This window comes from Cavia porcellus, unplaced genomic scaffold, assembly GCF_034190915.1.
Source record: "Cavia porcellus strain 051 isolate PalLab524CR breed Dunkin Hartley unplaced genomic scaffold, mCavPor4.1 scaffold_18, whole genome shotgun sequence".
NCBI classification, from domain to species: Eukaryota; Metazoa; Chordata; class Mammalia; order Rodentia; family Caviidae; genus Cavia; species Cavia porcellus.
Window position 1 is genome coordinate 51966241 of NW_026947501.1, and position 13212 is coordinate 51979452.

Genomic DNA, 13212 nt, shown 5'->3' on the forward strand with positions numbered 1-13212 from the left:
CTTTGAATTTTGGAGGTCTGAGTTTTTTTAATTCTTTATATGTTTTAGACAAGAGTCCCTTGTCTGAGAGAGAGTTCACTAAAATCTTTTCCCAGTTTGTGGGTTTTCTTTTCACTATGCTGGAGATTTCTTTTGACATGCAGAAACTTTTTAATAAGATGTGGTCCCAGTTATTGATTCTGGGAAGTGTTTCCCGTGCGGTTTGAGTCCTGTTCATGAATTCTCTACCTACTCCTATGTCTCCAAGGTTTCTACCCACTTTGTCTTCCAGTAGATTTAGTGTTTCTGTTTTAATATTCAGATCTTTGACCCATTTAGATTTTAATTTAGTACATGGTGATAGACATGGGTCTAGCTTTAGTTTTCGGCAAATGGAGAGCCAGTTTTTCCAGCACCATTTATTAAAGAGACTATCGTTCTTCCAGTGAACCTGCTTGGCTCCTTTATCAAAGATAAGGTGGTTGAGTGTGTTTGTAGTTGTGGTTGTATCTTCTAATCTATTCCATTGATCTTCGCCTCTATTTTGATTCCAATACCATGTTGATTTTACTACTGTTGCTTTGTAGTATAATTTCAAGTCAGGGATTGTGATGCCTCCTGCTTTGCCTTTGCTGCTTAGAATTGCCTTTGCGATTCTAGGTCTCTTCTGGTTCCAGATGAAATTTAGGAGTGATTTCTCTAGATCTATAAGGTATGTTGATGGTATTTCTATTGGGATTGCATTGAATCTGTATAAGAGTTTTGGGAGAATGGCCATCTTCACAATGTTTGTTCTTCCTATCCATGAGCAAGGGATGTCTTTCCATTTTCTGAGATCATCTTCAATTTCCTTTTTCAGTGTATTATAGTTTTCACTGTATAAGTCTTTCACTTCTTTCGTAAGAGTAATTCCTAAATATTTCATTTTTTTGCTTGCTAATGTGAATAGTCCAGTTTCTCTTATTTCCCTCTCTGTAATTTTGTTGTTCGTGTATAGGAATGCTATTGATTTCTGAGTATTGATTTTGTATCCAGCCACATTACTGAATTTATTTATTGTATCTAAGAGTATTTCAATGGAGTTTAGGGGGTCTTCTATGTAGAGTATCATGTCATCTGCAAACAATGATAACTTAACTTCTTCTTTTCCTATCTTTACCCCTTTTATTTCTCTTTCTTGCCTAATTGCTCTGGCTAGTACTTCCAGTACTATATTAAATAGGAGTGGTGATAAAGGACATCCTTGTCTTGTGCCTGATTTTAAAGTAAAGGCTTTCAATTTTTGGCCATTTAGAATGATGCTGGCTGTTGGTTTGTCATAAATGGCCTTTATTATATTGAGGTAAAGACCATCTATTCCAATTTTCTGTAGAGTTTTTATCATGAATAAATGTTGGACCTTATCGAAGGCTTTTTCTGCATCTATAGAAATGATCATGTGATTCTTATTTTTGGCTTTATTGATATGGTGGATTACATTTATTGATTTGCGTATGTTGAACCATCCTTGCATTCCTGGGATGAATCCCACTTGGTCATGGTGTATAATCTTCTTGATGATTTGCTGGATCCTATTTGCCAATATTTTATTGAGGATTTTTGCATCTGTGTTCATTAGGGAGATCGGTCTATAGTTCTCTTTTTTAGTTGGGTCTTTCTCAGGTTTTGGTACTAGAGTAATATTTGCTTCCAGGAACGACTTAGGAAGGATTGCTTCCCTTTCAATTTCATTGAACAGTTTGAAGAGTGTCGGCATTAGGTCTTCTTTGTATTTCTTGGAGAATTCTGCAGTGAATCCATCTGGGCCTGGGCTCTTCTTGATGGGTAAGGACTTAATTACATTTTCAATTTCAGTAACAGAGATTGGGTTATTCAACAGTTTTACATCCTCTTCATCTAGCTTTGGCACTTCATATGCTTCTAAGAATCTGTCTATTTCTTCTGTGTTATCAAACTTTTGAGAGTAGAGGTTTTCGAAGTAGGTGTTGATGATCTTCTGTATTTCTATTGGGTCTGTAGTGATTTCTCCTTTTTCATTTCTTATTGCATGAATTTGAACTTTTTCTTCCCTTTTTTTAATAAGGTTGGCTAGGGGCTTATCGATTTTATTTATTCTTTCAAAGAACCAACTCTTTGATTTGTTGATTCTTTGGATTGTTTTCTTAGTCTCTATTGCATTGATTTCTGCTCTGATTTTTATAATTTCCTCTCTTCTTTTGGCTTTGGGCTTGACTTGCTCTTCTTTTTCTAGCTGTTTGAGGTGTAGCATCAAGTTATTTATTTGTATTCGTTCTGTTTTCCTGATGTGGGAACTCAGTGCAATAAATTTTCCTCTCAGGACGGCTTTCATTGCATCCCACAGGTTCCGGTAAGTTGTATCTGTGTTTTCATTTTCTTTTAGGTATTGTTTGATTTCTTCTTTAATTTCCTCTGTGACCCACTGATTACTCAAGAGTGTGTTATTCAGTTTCCATGTGTTTGTGGGATTTTTGCAGTATCTTTTATCATTAATTTCTAATTTCAGAGCGCTATGATCCGATAACATGCAAGGGATGATTTCAGCTCTTTTGCACTTGTTTAAATATGTTCTGTGAGCTAATATATGGTCTATTTTAGAAAATGATCCATGTACTGCTGAGAAGAATGTGTATTCTGATGTTGTTGGGTGGAACATCCTGTATATGTCTATCAAACCCATTTGTTCACAGGTATGATTCAGTTCTGTTATTTCTTTGCTCATTTTCTGTCTGGTTGATCTGTCCCTTGGTGTCAATGGCATATTAAGGTCTCCTGTTACAATTGTGTTACTGATAATTTGAGTTTTCATTTCTGTTAATAATTGTTTTATATAACTTGGTGCTCTGGAGTTTGGTGCGTATATATTTAAGATCGTTATCTCTTCCTCTTGGAGTTTTCCCCTTACAAGTATGTAGTGACCTTCTTTGTCCTTTATGGTCATTGTTGGTTTAAAGTTCACGTTGTCTGCAAACAGAATGGCTACTCCTGCCTTTTTCTGGATTCCTGCTGCATGAAGAATTGTTTTCCATCCTTTGACTTTCAGTCTGTGAGTATCCTTCTGGGTTAGATGGGTTTCCTGTAAACAGCATATGGTTGGATTTTGTTTCTTGATCCATTCTGCTAGTCTGTTTCTTTTGATTGGTGCATTGAGACCATTTACATTAATGGTTATTACTGTTAAATGCTGGTTAATTGTAGGAATGTTATCTCTCTGCTGTTGCATCTTTATCTTTCTGTTCTGTTTAATTATTTGCTTTGCTTAGTGGTTTTTTCCTTTGTGTATCTAAACTGTCTTTCAATATTTTTTGCAGGGTCGGTTTGGTGTTCATGAAGTTCTTCAGCTGTTCTTTGTCATGGAAGTATCGTATTGCACCATCTATTTTGAATGATAGTTTTGCAGGATATATCAGTCTTGGTTGGAAATCATTTTGCTTTAGGATCTGGAATATTTCACTCCATGCTCTTCTTGACTTTATCGTTTGTGCTGAGAAGTCTGCTGTGATTCTGATAGGTTTTCCTTTATAAGTGATCTGTCTTTTCTCTCTGACAGCTTTTAGTAATCTATTCTTGTGTTGGATTTCTGGGATGGTGATTATTATATGTCTGGGTGTAGTTTTATTTTGGTTATGAGTGTTTGGAGTTCTATATGCTTCACTGATCTTGATGTCAGTTTCTGATCTCATGCTTGGGAAATTTTCAGCTATTACTTCTCTAAATATCCGCTTGACATCCTTTATGTTGTCTCCCTCTCTTTCATTAATCCCTATCATTCTTATGTTATTCTTCTTTGCATCGTCTTGCAGTTGTTGAATTGTTGTTTCCTGATTCCTTGTTATTTTCAAAAGATCTTTCCTTTCCTGTTCACTAGCTGCAATCATGTCTTCAAGGTCTGAAATTCTATCTTCACTTTCATTAAGGCGGTTTTTACAACTTTCAGTGGAGTTTTTTATTTCCTGTATATCTCTGTGCATCTGCATTATGTATTCTGTTTGTTTCTTATATTGCTCGTCTAGGGATTCTATCTTTTTGTTTAGTTCCTCCAATTTTTTATCTGTGTTTTCTTTAGATATATTTAGAATCTCTTTCATTTCTTTTATCATTTCTTCTTTTATCTGGGAGATTATTTCGAGTTTGAATTTCTTTAAAGCTTCCTGGAGTTGTTTGTCAACTTCAGTAGCTATTATGTCCGATATATGAGGTGGATGGGATATATTTTCTTCTATATACATTGCTCCTAGGGGTTCCTGAGATGGGCTGGAGGTTTGAGGTTGTAATTTGGTCTTTCGTTTTGTCATTTTGTATATTTCTGTGTTTCAAGTGTTATTTGAAAGCTTCCTCAGGATCTGTTGAAAATCCCCTTCTATGCTTGGAGCTACTGAGCCTCTGACACCGCACTACCCCAAGCCATTGGGCCTGCAGAACCAGTGTCCCTCCTCTGCCTGCTCAGAACTCCGCAGTTCCAGACAAGCTGGGCCTCAGGGACACTGTGCGCCCACCTGCCCCTTGGAAGATCCACAGCTCTTCAATTGCAGCCGGGTTAGGGTGCTCTCCACAGGCCACAGTGCCTCAGGAGCCTGTGATCCCTCCCTGCTTGCAGAGATATCCACAGTCCTCTAGGCAAAGGAAGGGACTTCTGCAGGCACTCCAGATCCGCCCAGCTCCTCCTCTGCAGGCAGATGGCTAGGCGCGGCTGGGCTCGGGGGTTAGTGTAGGCCCGCCCATCCGTCAGGAGCTCAGCAGACTTCCAAGTGTAGCCGGGGGGGGGGGGGGGGGGCAGCTGTAGTGGCCTCTAACCCACTGTTCCACTTCTCTGCACCCAGAAGCCTGGGGGGTCCGGAACAGTCTGAGATTTGGGCAGACTGTGCTGGGCACTCACCACAGGCTGAGGTGCCTCAGGAAGCTGCGATGCCTCTCTGCTTGCAGAAGTATTCAGTCCTTCAGACAAAGGAACGGGCTTCTGCAGGGACTCCGGATCCGCCCAGCTCCTCCTCTGCAGGAGATGGCTAGGTGCGGCTGGGCTCGGGGGTTAGTGTAGGCCCGCCCATCCGTCAGGAGCTCAGCAGACTTCCAAGTGTAGGGGGGGGGGGGGATGGGGAGGCAGCTGTAGTGGCCTCTAACCCACTGCTCCACTTCACTGCACCCAGAAGCCTGGGGGGTCCGGAACAGTCTGAGATTTGGGCAGACTGTGCTGGGCACTCACCACAGGCTGAGGTGCCTCAGGAAGCTGCGATGCCTCTCTGCTTGCAGAAGTATTCAGTCCTTCAGACAAAGGAACGGGCTTCTGCAGGGACTCCGGATCCGCCCAGCTCCTCCTCTGCAGGAGATGGCTAGGTGCGGCTGGGCTCGGGGGTTAGTGTAGGCCCGCCCATCCGTCAGGAGCTCAGCAGACTTCCAAGTGTAGGGGGGGGGGGGGATGGGGAGGCAGCTGTAGTGGCCTCTAACCCACTGCTCCACTTCACTGCACCCAGAAGCCTGGGGGGTCCGGAACAGTCTGAGATTTGGGCAGACTGTGCTGGGCACTCACCACAGGCTGAGGTGCCTCAGGAAGCTGCGATGCCTCTCTGCTTGCAGAAGTATTCAGTCCTTCAGACAAAGGAACGGGCTTCTGCAGGGACTCCGGATCCGCCCAGCTCCTCCTCTGCCAATAATTAATTCTTAATATTAAATTTATAAATTCAGACACACCTTTATGTTTAAGTTGTGCATTGTGTCATTCTGTTGATGAACCTTCTCTACTCTGACATGCTTTTCCCACTTGCAGGTCCTTCCCAGTATACATCACCAGCCTTTCCTAAAATGCACTGTCTTGAGACAAGATCTTACTAAATTGCCTACTCTGGACTTGAACTTGTAACCCCCCTGCCTCAGTTCCCCAGAGTATGGGGGTGACAGGGCACCACTTTGCCTGACCCTGACAGCTTTTCATGGTATTTCTCATTTAATTTCCTTGGATATTTATAGAAAAAGTTATTTAAGGTTAAAATATGCAAATTTAAGCTTGATAATATTACATTAATTTTCCACAAATATTTTAGCTGTTTTTAAATAGGCAAAGCTTCCAGGGGTTTTGATGCATGCCGATAATCCAGAACTTAGGAAGCAGACCAGGAGGATGATCTGTGAGTTGAGGCTACCCTGGGCTACAAGTGAGTTCAAGGCCAGTTTGTGCAGCACAATGAGACCTTGCCTCAAAAGATAATATAAGTAAATAAATAAGCAAAGCCTGCTCAAATATTTGATTCTAGTAAACCTAGCAACTCCAAACATGGCTAAAAGCTATAGTTAAATTCTCTTGACAAATTTCAACTAAGACTCCCAGGTCTCAAATCAGCTAATACTTGCATGTTTGTTCAGACTGTGGGCTGATCCAACCACTATTCTCATATGCTAAATTCTCTAAAGTCTTACAAATAAATTCAACACCAAAACGCAAGATTGTGCCTACCCTTACCCCACAATTATTAATAATATGGATTGAATTAATGTCAACAGCTGCTTTGATTCTAAACTTTTGCAGACTAAAAATCCTTTGCTCCAATGTGTCTAATCAAATGCAGATAAATGTTCCTGCTACTGTAGCGGAGGCGTTTAGGACCACAGGCTTCCAGCCGAGATGAGAGAGCTGACACTTGCCATGCCCTCTCCCCGGTGACTACCTCAGGGCCTGTGCTTTCATATCCTCACCAGCCTTGTCAACCGGATTTGGAGCCAATATTACATCAGATAAGCGAGTAAAAATTTTTTAAAACATAGATTATTCTATATTTTCATAGAACCATTGTCTTTGACAGCTACAACATGTTCTGCTTCATGAGTGGATGTTTTTGTGGATTCCTTCACTTGTCACCAGGTATTTAGGCCCAGCCGGGGTCTCCAGTTTATTGTTGAACATCTTTGAGCATGTAAGTTTTATCTATTTGTCCATCATTCCTTTAGGACAGGATACCAGAAGTACCCCCAAAGGCTGATACAGTTCAAAGGTTCTGAATACATTCCTAATTCTGATCATCTATTGTCAAATGGTTTTCCCAAAACATATTACCACTTGATAATCCCAACATATATTCAATGATATCATGACAGCTTTATTTATTTACTTATTTATTTATTGCTTTGTTTAGAAACTAAGGTGGAGGGTCTGGGGATTCAGCTCAGCAGCATAAGGGCCTGCCTTGCAAGCGTGTGGTCGTGAGTTCAATCCCCAGTACCAGTAAAAAAAAAAAAGAAAGAAAGAAAGAAACTGAGGTGGAAACTATACCTTACTGGATCTAAAAAGTGAATAAGTAGTTTTGTGTACTTGCTGCTCATGGTTTTGCTTTTGTAAGTTATCTATTAATTTTTATTACCATAAACAATATGAAATGAAAGTGGAGGATACTTGCCAAAGGGTAAAAAACAGTATTTATTCCTCTCATTTAAGGAAATGGCCAAACTGTCAAAAAATAGATCTTCCAACAATCAGTGAAATAAACACTGAAGCAAGAGGAACAGAAGGGGCAGAGACCCTCCAGGCCTTTACACGCCTGCTGTGTGTGTCCACGCGGCCTTGGGGGCGGCCAGTGTAGCAAGGGACACAGGGACTTCAGCTGCCGTTGCTTCCAGTTCTGGTCCCATGTTAGTGAACCTATGGCACACATGCCACATCACAAGGCCACCTCATCCCAGCATCGCCCCAGCTGCCGAGCATCGGATATCAGCGCATGCAGGAAGTAGAGGCACTTTGCTACTTTCTGGTAGATACGTGGTTTGGAGTTGCAGTTTGGACCCTCGGTCTCTGAAGTGTTCACCATCACTGCTATACCCATTCTGGGTGAACTTAAGGATTCCTTAATCTCTCCAAACCTCAGTGTCACTGAGGACCAAGAAGGTGATCCAATGAGGGGAGATGGAAACCACAGAGCACCAGCTGGAAGCCTCACCCAGCTGCACTATCCTCGTACCCCCAAGACCAGAGACAAGGCCCCTGGGCTGCATCTCTCTGTCAGGAATTCCCCATGGAAGCAGTGGCTGCACATGAGCTGTGCCCAGACAGGCTGAGTGACACCATGTGGACCTAAGTGACACCACGGCCAGAGACCACCCACACACCCTGGCCTCGTGAGGCTCCTGGGGCACTGGGAATCTGTCCCCTTGAGTCCCTGAGACAATGTTTACTGTCCTCTTCTCCACCTGAGGAATAGCATAAAATCACAGTGCACTTCACCAGCAGCTATGCATGAAGGAATCTTAGGAAGGACAAGAGGTCTGAGTCAAAACGTTTACTTACGAACTCATGGCACAGTCGGGGTGAGCGCTGTGGTCCACACACATCAAGAGCTTCACTGGGCTACAGAAAGAAAAAAAGGGAGTTTTGTGTTGATTTGACTTGATTTGATTTGATTTGATTTGATTTGATTTTTGAGACAGACACTCACTCTGTAGTTCAGGCTGCACTTACTATTACATAAACCACGCTGGCCTCAAACTAGTGGTTAACCTCATGCCTCAGCCCCTTGAGTGCTGAAATTACAGGCACGTATTGGCAGCATTAAAGCAATTAAAAAACACATCTAAAACATTTATGGTGGACCTGAAAGATCTTGGTGATACAAAGTTTGGCTCCTTGAAGAACATATAAAATATTCTTTTTTAAAAGCTGAATGTGGTGGTCCTTGCCTGTAATCTCAGCACTTGAGAGGCTGAGGCAGGAAGATTGCCGTAAGTTCAACACCAGCCTGGGTTATATAGAGACACTGTCACACACACACACACACACACACACACACACACACGAAGAAAAAAATCAAAATAATAAAACTAGCTACTATTTATTGAGCATTTACTATAATGTGTGCCAAGAAATTTATAGTGATTTGTGGTGTTGGGGGTGGAATCCAGAGCTTTGTGCATGCTAGGGAAGCCATCTCCTACTGACCTGCACTTCCAGCTTGGTAGTAAGAAACTTGATCAAGGATTTCACACAGATCATATCATTCAATCCTACAACCAAATGCAACTGGTTCTATTTTTACCTCCAATTTCCAGTACTGAGAGCTGAACACAGTGACTTGCCCAAGTTCTCACAGTAGAGAACTGGAGAGCCAGGCTTTATCCTTGTAGGTGACTCAAAGCCAGAGGGCCTGTCCTCTCCTGCACAAATGTATTATAACAGAAAATGCCCCCTGAGGGATGTAAGATGATGTTGGTTTCCTCACAATGTAAACCACCAAAATTCTTCAGTTTCTGTTTTTATGTAGCCCAAGTAACCGGCAGTTTAATTTGGTTTCTCTTACCTCTGACTCTGAAACAGCAGATCACCAAGATGCATGACTGGTCACAGGATGTACATGGTAAGAACCAGTGCCCAATGACAAGCCACCCTGTTTCTGTACTTCTGCTTTGCAACCTCACAAAACCCTCCCTCCCCACACCTTGAGGGCCTGGCTTCTTTAGGAACAATGCCAGTCAGGACCACCAGCATAAATAAACCTGATTCTTGCCTCCAAACCTCAGTATCACTCACTTCTTGGTCAGAACTTTGCTGTTACATTTGGTTCTGTGACCAGTAAGGCTGACTGTGCTGGCCATTTGGGTCCCTGACCATAGCCCCCACAGAATGAGTGAGGACTCTCCAGCCCATCAAGGAGAAAGGTGTGCCTCCAAAATATTTTTAGTCTCCCAAGGGGACCAGAGAGGACAACCTGTTTGACATCTGTGGCTTACTAGATCAAAGGGAGAGGCGGAACAGAATCCTGTCCTGCCTTTGGCTAAGGTGAGACCCTGGGGCCACTCCCAAGTCAGGCCTATACCACTGGATGGAGTGACTCAGAATCTCTCATCAGAATAAAGATTCCTCAGAATAAGGACTTCCCTTACTGTTTTAGCCTCTGAATGAATGCTGAGTGTGTGTCTGAATGTCATGGATGGGGTATACCATAGATCATTCCATTTCTGCAGCTCCACAGCGATGTAACCTGGGACCATGAAGTCTGAATGGGTCCTGACCTGAAGTTTTGGGGATGAATCTAAGGGACATAATGGAGACCCTAGTGATGAGTTTCTCCTTAGTCCAGATGGTCCTAAATTGCCAAAAGACATGCATCCAGGTGGGCACCTGAATGGCCTCTCTCTGAGGGGCATCCACCCTTTGTCTGTTGCAACTCTGCTCAAGGGCACATCACATATGTGTAGGGAGTCAGCACAGGATCTAATTAGTCAAAGCTTATAATTCTGGAATGTGTGCTAAAAATATTTTTTGAGGACTGCTGAATGAAACCAAATCAATTCCCTGAACCTGAACAAAGACCCATTCTTCCTGAGGATTCTTCCTTAGCAGATGTATCACCCCTTACTGCCCACTGCAGCTGCTGCCAGAACCTCCAGTTTCACTGGGTAGTCCTTCTACTCCTTCTCCTGCTCCTGATGCCTCTACCTCCAGCCTAATGAACCAGTTTCAGTCAATGGTGCTTCTGCTGCCAGCCCTGGACCAGTTCTTCTGATACTATGGCAGTGTGCCTCTCTGTTCCCAACACTGAAGAATCCAGTCAGTCATTTCCTGTGTTCAGCCACCAAGGCCCCCTGGAGCCTTCTGTTTTAATGTTACCCTTACATGCCTATTCTGTCAGATGACATCATATAACACCCAGTTGGGATCATTATGAGCAACTCCAATTCTGTTCAACACAGAAATGTTTCCAAATTTTTCAGAGAGAAAAACTGGTTAAAGGGAGAGATAAACTGTCAGACCTGGAGAATGGGTTGTCAAGGCTTTCCCAAAGGGGCCTTGCCAAAATAACACACCAGCAAAAAGAAACAAAGCAATCCAGTCAAGTGCTCCTCAAAGGCCTCAAAGAGGGGCACAAGCAGCCCATCAATATGTCAAAAGTTACTACTGTTATCCTGAAGCTTGATAAAAGGTCTTTTTAATGAGAGACTCTGCCAAGCTTACAGGGTCTACACGCCTTTTGACCATAAGGCCCCAGAAAATTTACAGATGGGAAATGCAGTCTTCATGCACAAAAAGTAGCTGTATCTACAAGAAAATCTGGTCTGAAAGACAACCTTACCCTCTGGCCAAACATCAATATGCAAGATGTAAGGGCTATAAACACATTTTAAAATACTCATACAGACTAAAAGATAAAAACTCTCAAAAGCTTCAACCTTGATCAAATAACAGCCTTTTCATCAATCTGACTGGTTCCATCTACACTAGACTGGGCTCCCTTCTTCACCTGGATCACTGGGAGCCCACAGTCCACGTCCATATTGGGGCACCAACCTATGATTTTTCTGAAATAGAACACTTTGTAGTTAGCTAACCTATTGTCCTTCTGTCAGAAAAAGGCTACCATTACCAGCACAACTAGGACTCTTGATCCCTTTTGCCAGGCATAAACTTGCAGCCTAAGAGGACACCTCTTTAAACATCAGTTCCTGTATATGTCAGAATGCCCCATAACACTTCTGAAAAGAGACTTTTTCTCTAAGGTAGGAGCAACACTCTACTTCACACCAAGCCTACTCAGCCTCCCTTTTCTTTTGTAACCCTGCATTTTCAAAACTTGTCCCAACTCTGACTGTCTTAGTTATTTCTTACTCGTTGCTGAGACAAAATACCTGAAGCCCAAGTTGGGAAAGGAAAGGTTTATTTCTTACAGTTTTTGGAGGTTTCAGTCCATACTCAGTTGGCTCCAAGGCAGGCAAGCATGGCTAGTCCACAGTTCATGGCGGCTGTAAAACAGCAAGCAGAAACCAGCAAAGAGCAAGACACACCTTCTTCCTGCCATTACATCACATCCTGGCTCCACCCCCATGTGAGTGGAGCACTGACACCATCAATCCAAGCACTAGACAATGAACCATCACAAATGCACAATGCAAACTCATGAGGCCTGGGGGCCACAGACATAAACCATGACACTGACTGTTCTCTGAGAAGAAGAAGAAGGAAGCCTCCTCAGCCTCAGACAAATAATCATAAACCTGAAATTCTGAAAACTCTCCTCCAAGAGGTATGAGCCAAAGACTCACTGTTGGACCTAATCATCAACCATGCTCCTGTAGTGATTTAATTCGACCCCGCCACAACCCCCACTGTTGTTAGACAATATCCCACATCACAGGGAGCACAAACAGACATCAGGCACTAAAGCAGTTCAGGATCCACTATTGGGATCCTGATAAACTGTCACCTTGGAATGTTCCTCTGCTCCTGATAAAGAAACCCAGTGTGAATTAGCAGCCAGTGCAAGATTTTCATGCCATCAACAATGCCACCATCACCTTTCACACTGTGGTTCCCAACCCATACACCATTCTTGAACTGATACTTCAAGATGTCACCTGGTTTACATGTGTACATTTAAAAGATGCCTTCTCCTACTTGTGGGTTGCTCCCATAAGCCAACTACTCTTTGCCTTTGAATGAAGGTCCCTGAGATAGGAGAAGGCCAACTCCCTTGGATTTAATTGCCACACAGGTTTTGAGAACTCATCTACTACTTTAGGGGTGACTCTCACAAGTTCCTATCATCTTCTCTCTGGGAGAGTCTGTTTCTCTGCCCCTTCCAGTTCAAGACTATCTTTCCTTGAATTTGATCCATAAACCACCTGCTTCTGATTGTGAAACATCATCCTGGGGGAATCTGCATCAAACAGTATCCTATGCCACAAGAGACTCAATTAAGAATTAAAAAATATATCCAGAAGCTTCAGAACTACTAGATTTCACTCTTTTGCCTGTAAAGAAACCCAACATGGAATATCATTCAGTTTAGGACCACTGAGCTGTCAGTGTCACCACTGCTGCCCTCTATCCTGCAGTCTAAAACTCTTATACTCTCCTCAGTCTTCTGCCATCTACAGCCTTCTGATACTCCTGCTTGGACCTAAGGATGCCTCTTTAGCCTTTAATTGGCTTCTGTCAGCCAACCCCTCTTCACCTTTAATTGGAAAAGCCCAGTTCAGAACTCAAGTCAACGGATCTGCACTTATGCAAAAACTCTCACCTGATACCTGTGGCAATAAAATCACTCAATCCTGCCATGTACCTACTCACCAAGCTGGGCCCTCCAGACCATGACTGCCTGGCAATAACTGAAGAGCTTTTCTCAGCCAACCAGATGTAAAGAAGAACTCCCTGAGAGAGGCTGAGTACATGCAGTTTATTATTCTGTGATCACTTGGGACAAAGTTCTTATGGCCAAAACCTTCTCTCAGGGATGGGCTTCACAG

The 13212-nt window shown here is 42.8% G+C and overlaps 2 protein-coding genes across 15 annotated transcripts in view; one reads left to right on the forward strand and one right to left on the reverse strand.

Annotated features, from left to right (window-relative positions):
- Positions 1-9483, forward strand: part of LOC100735196 (F-box/LRR-repeat protein 5-like) — a 51082-nt gene extending 41599 nt beyond the window's left edge. For 3 of the 12 annotated variants that reach the window (XM_063229881.1, XM_063229871.1, XM_063229874.1), the window contains one exon: positions 7418-9483. In XM_063229881.1, the coding sequence (XP_063085951.1) occupies positions 7418-7562 (145 nt within the window). In that variant the 3' untranslated portion in view covers positions 7563-9483. Of the gene's footprint in view, positions 1-639; positions 683-2595; positions 2618-4315; positions 5682-5758; positions 6523-6554; positions 6747-6788; positions 6900-7417 lie in introns of those variants that run through there. The other 9 variants (XR_010040782.1, XR_010040783.1, XM_063229873.1 and 6 more) reach the window with 9 other exon arrangements.
- LOC100735470 (ADP-ribosyl cyclase/cyclic ADP-ribose hydrolase 2-like) overlaps positions 1-13212 on the reverse strand; it is a 31078-nt gene that overhangs the window by 3279 nt on the left and 14587 nt on the right. For 2 of the 3 annotated variants that reach the window (XM_063229882.1, XM_063229883.1), the window contains exon 8: positions 8264-8323. In XM_063229882.1, coding sequence (XP_063085952.1) covers positions 8264-8323 — 60 coding nt within the window. Of the gene's footprint in view, positions 1-4873; positions 5636-8263; positions 8324-13212 lie in introns of all 3 variants that reach the window. The other variant, XR_010040784.1, reaches the window with a different exon arrangement.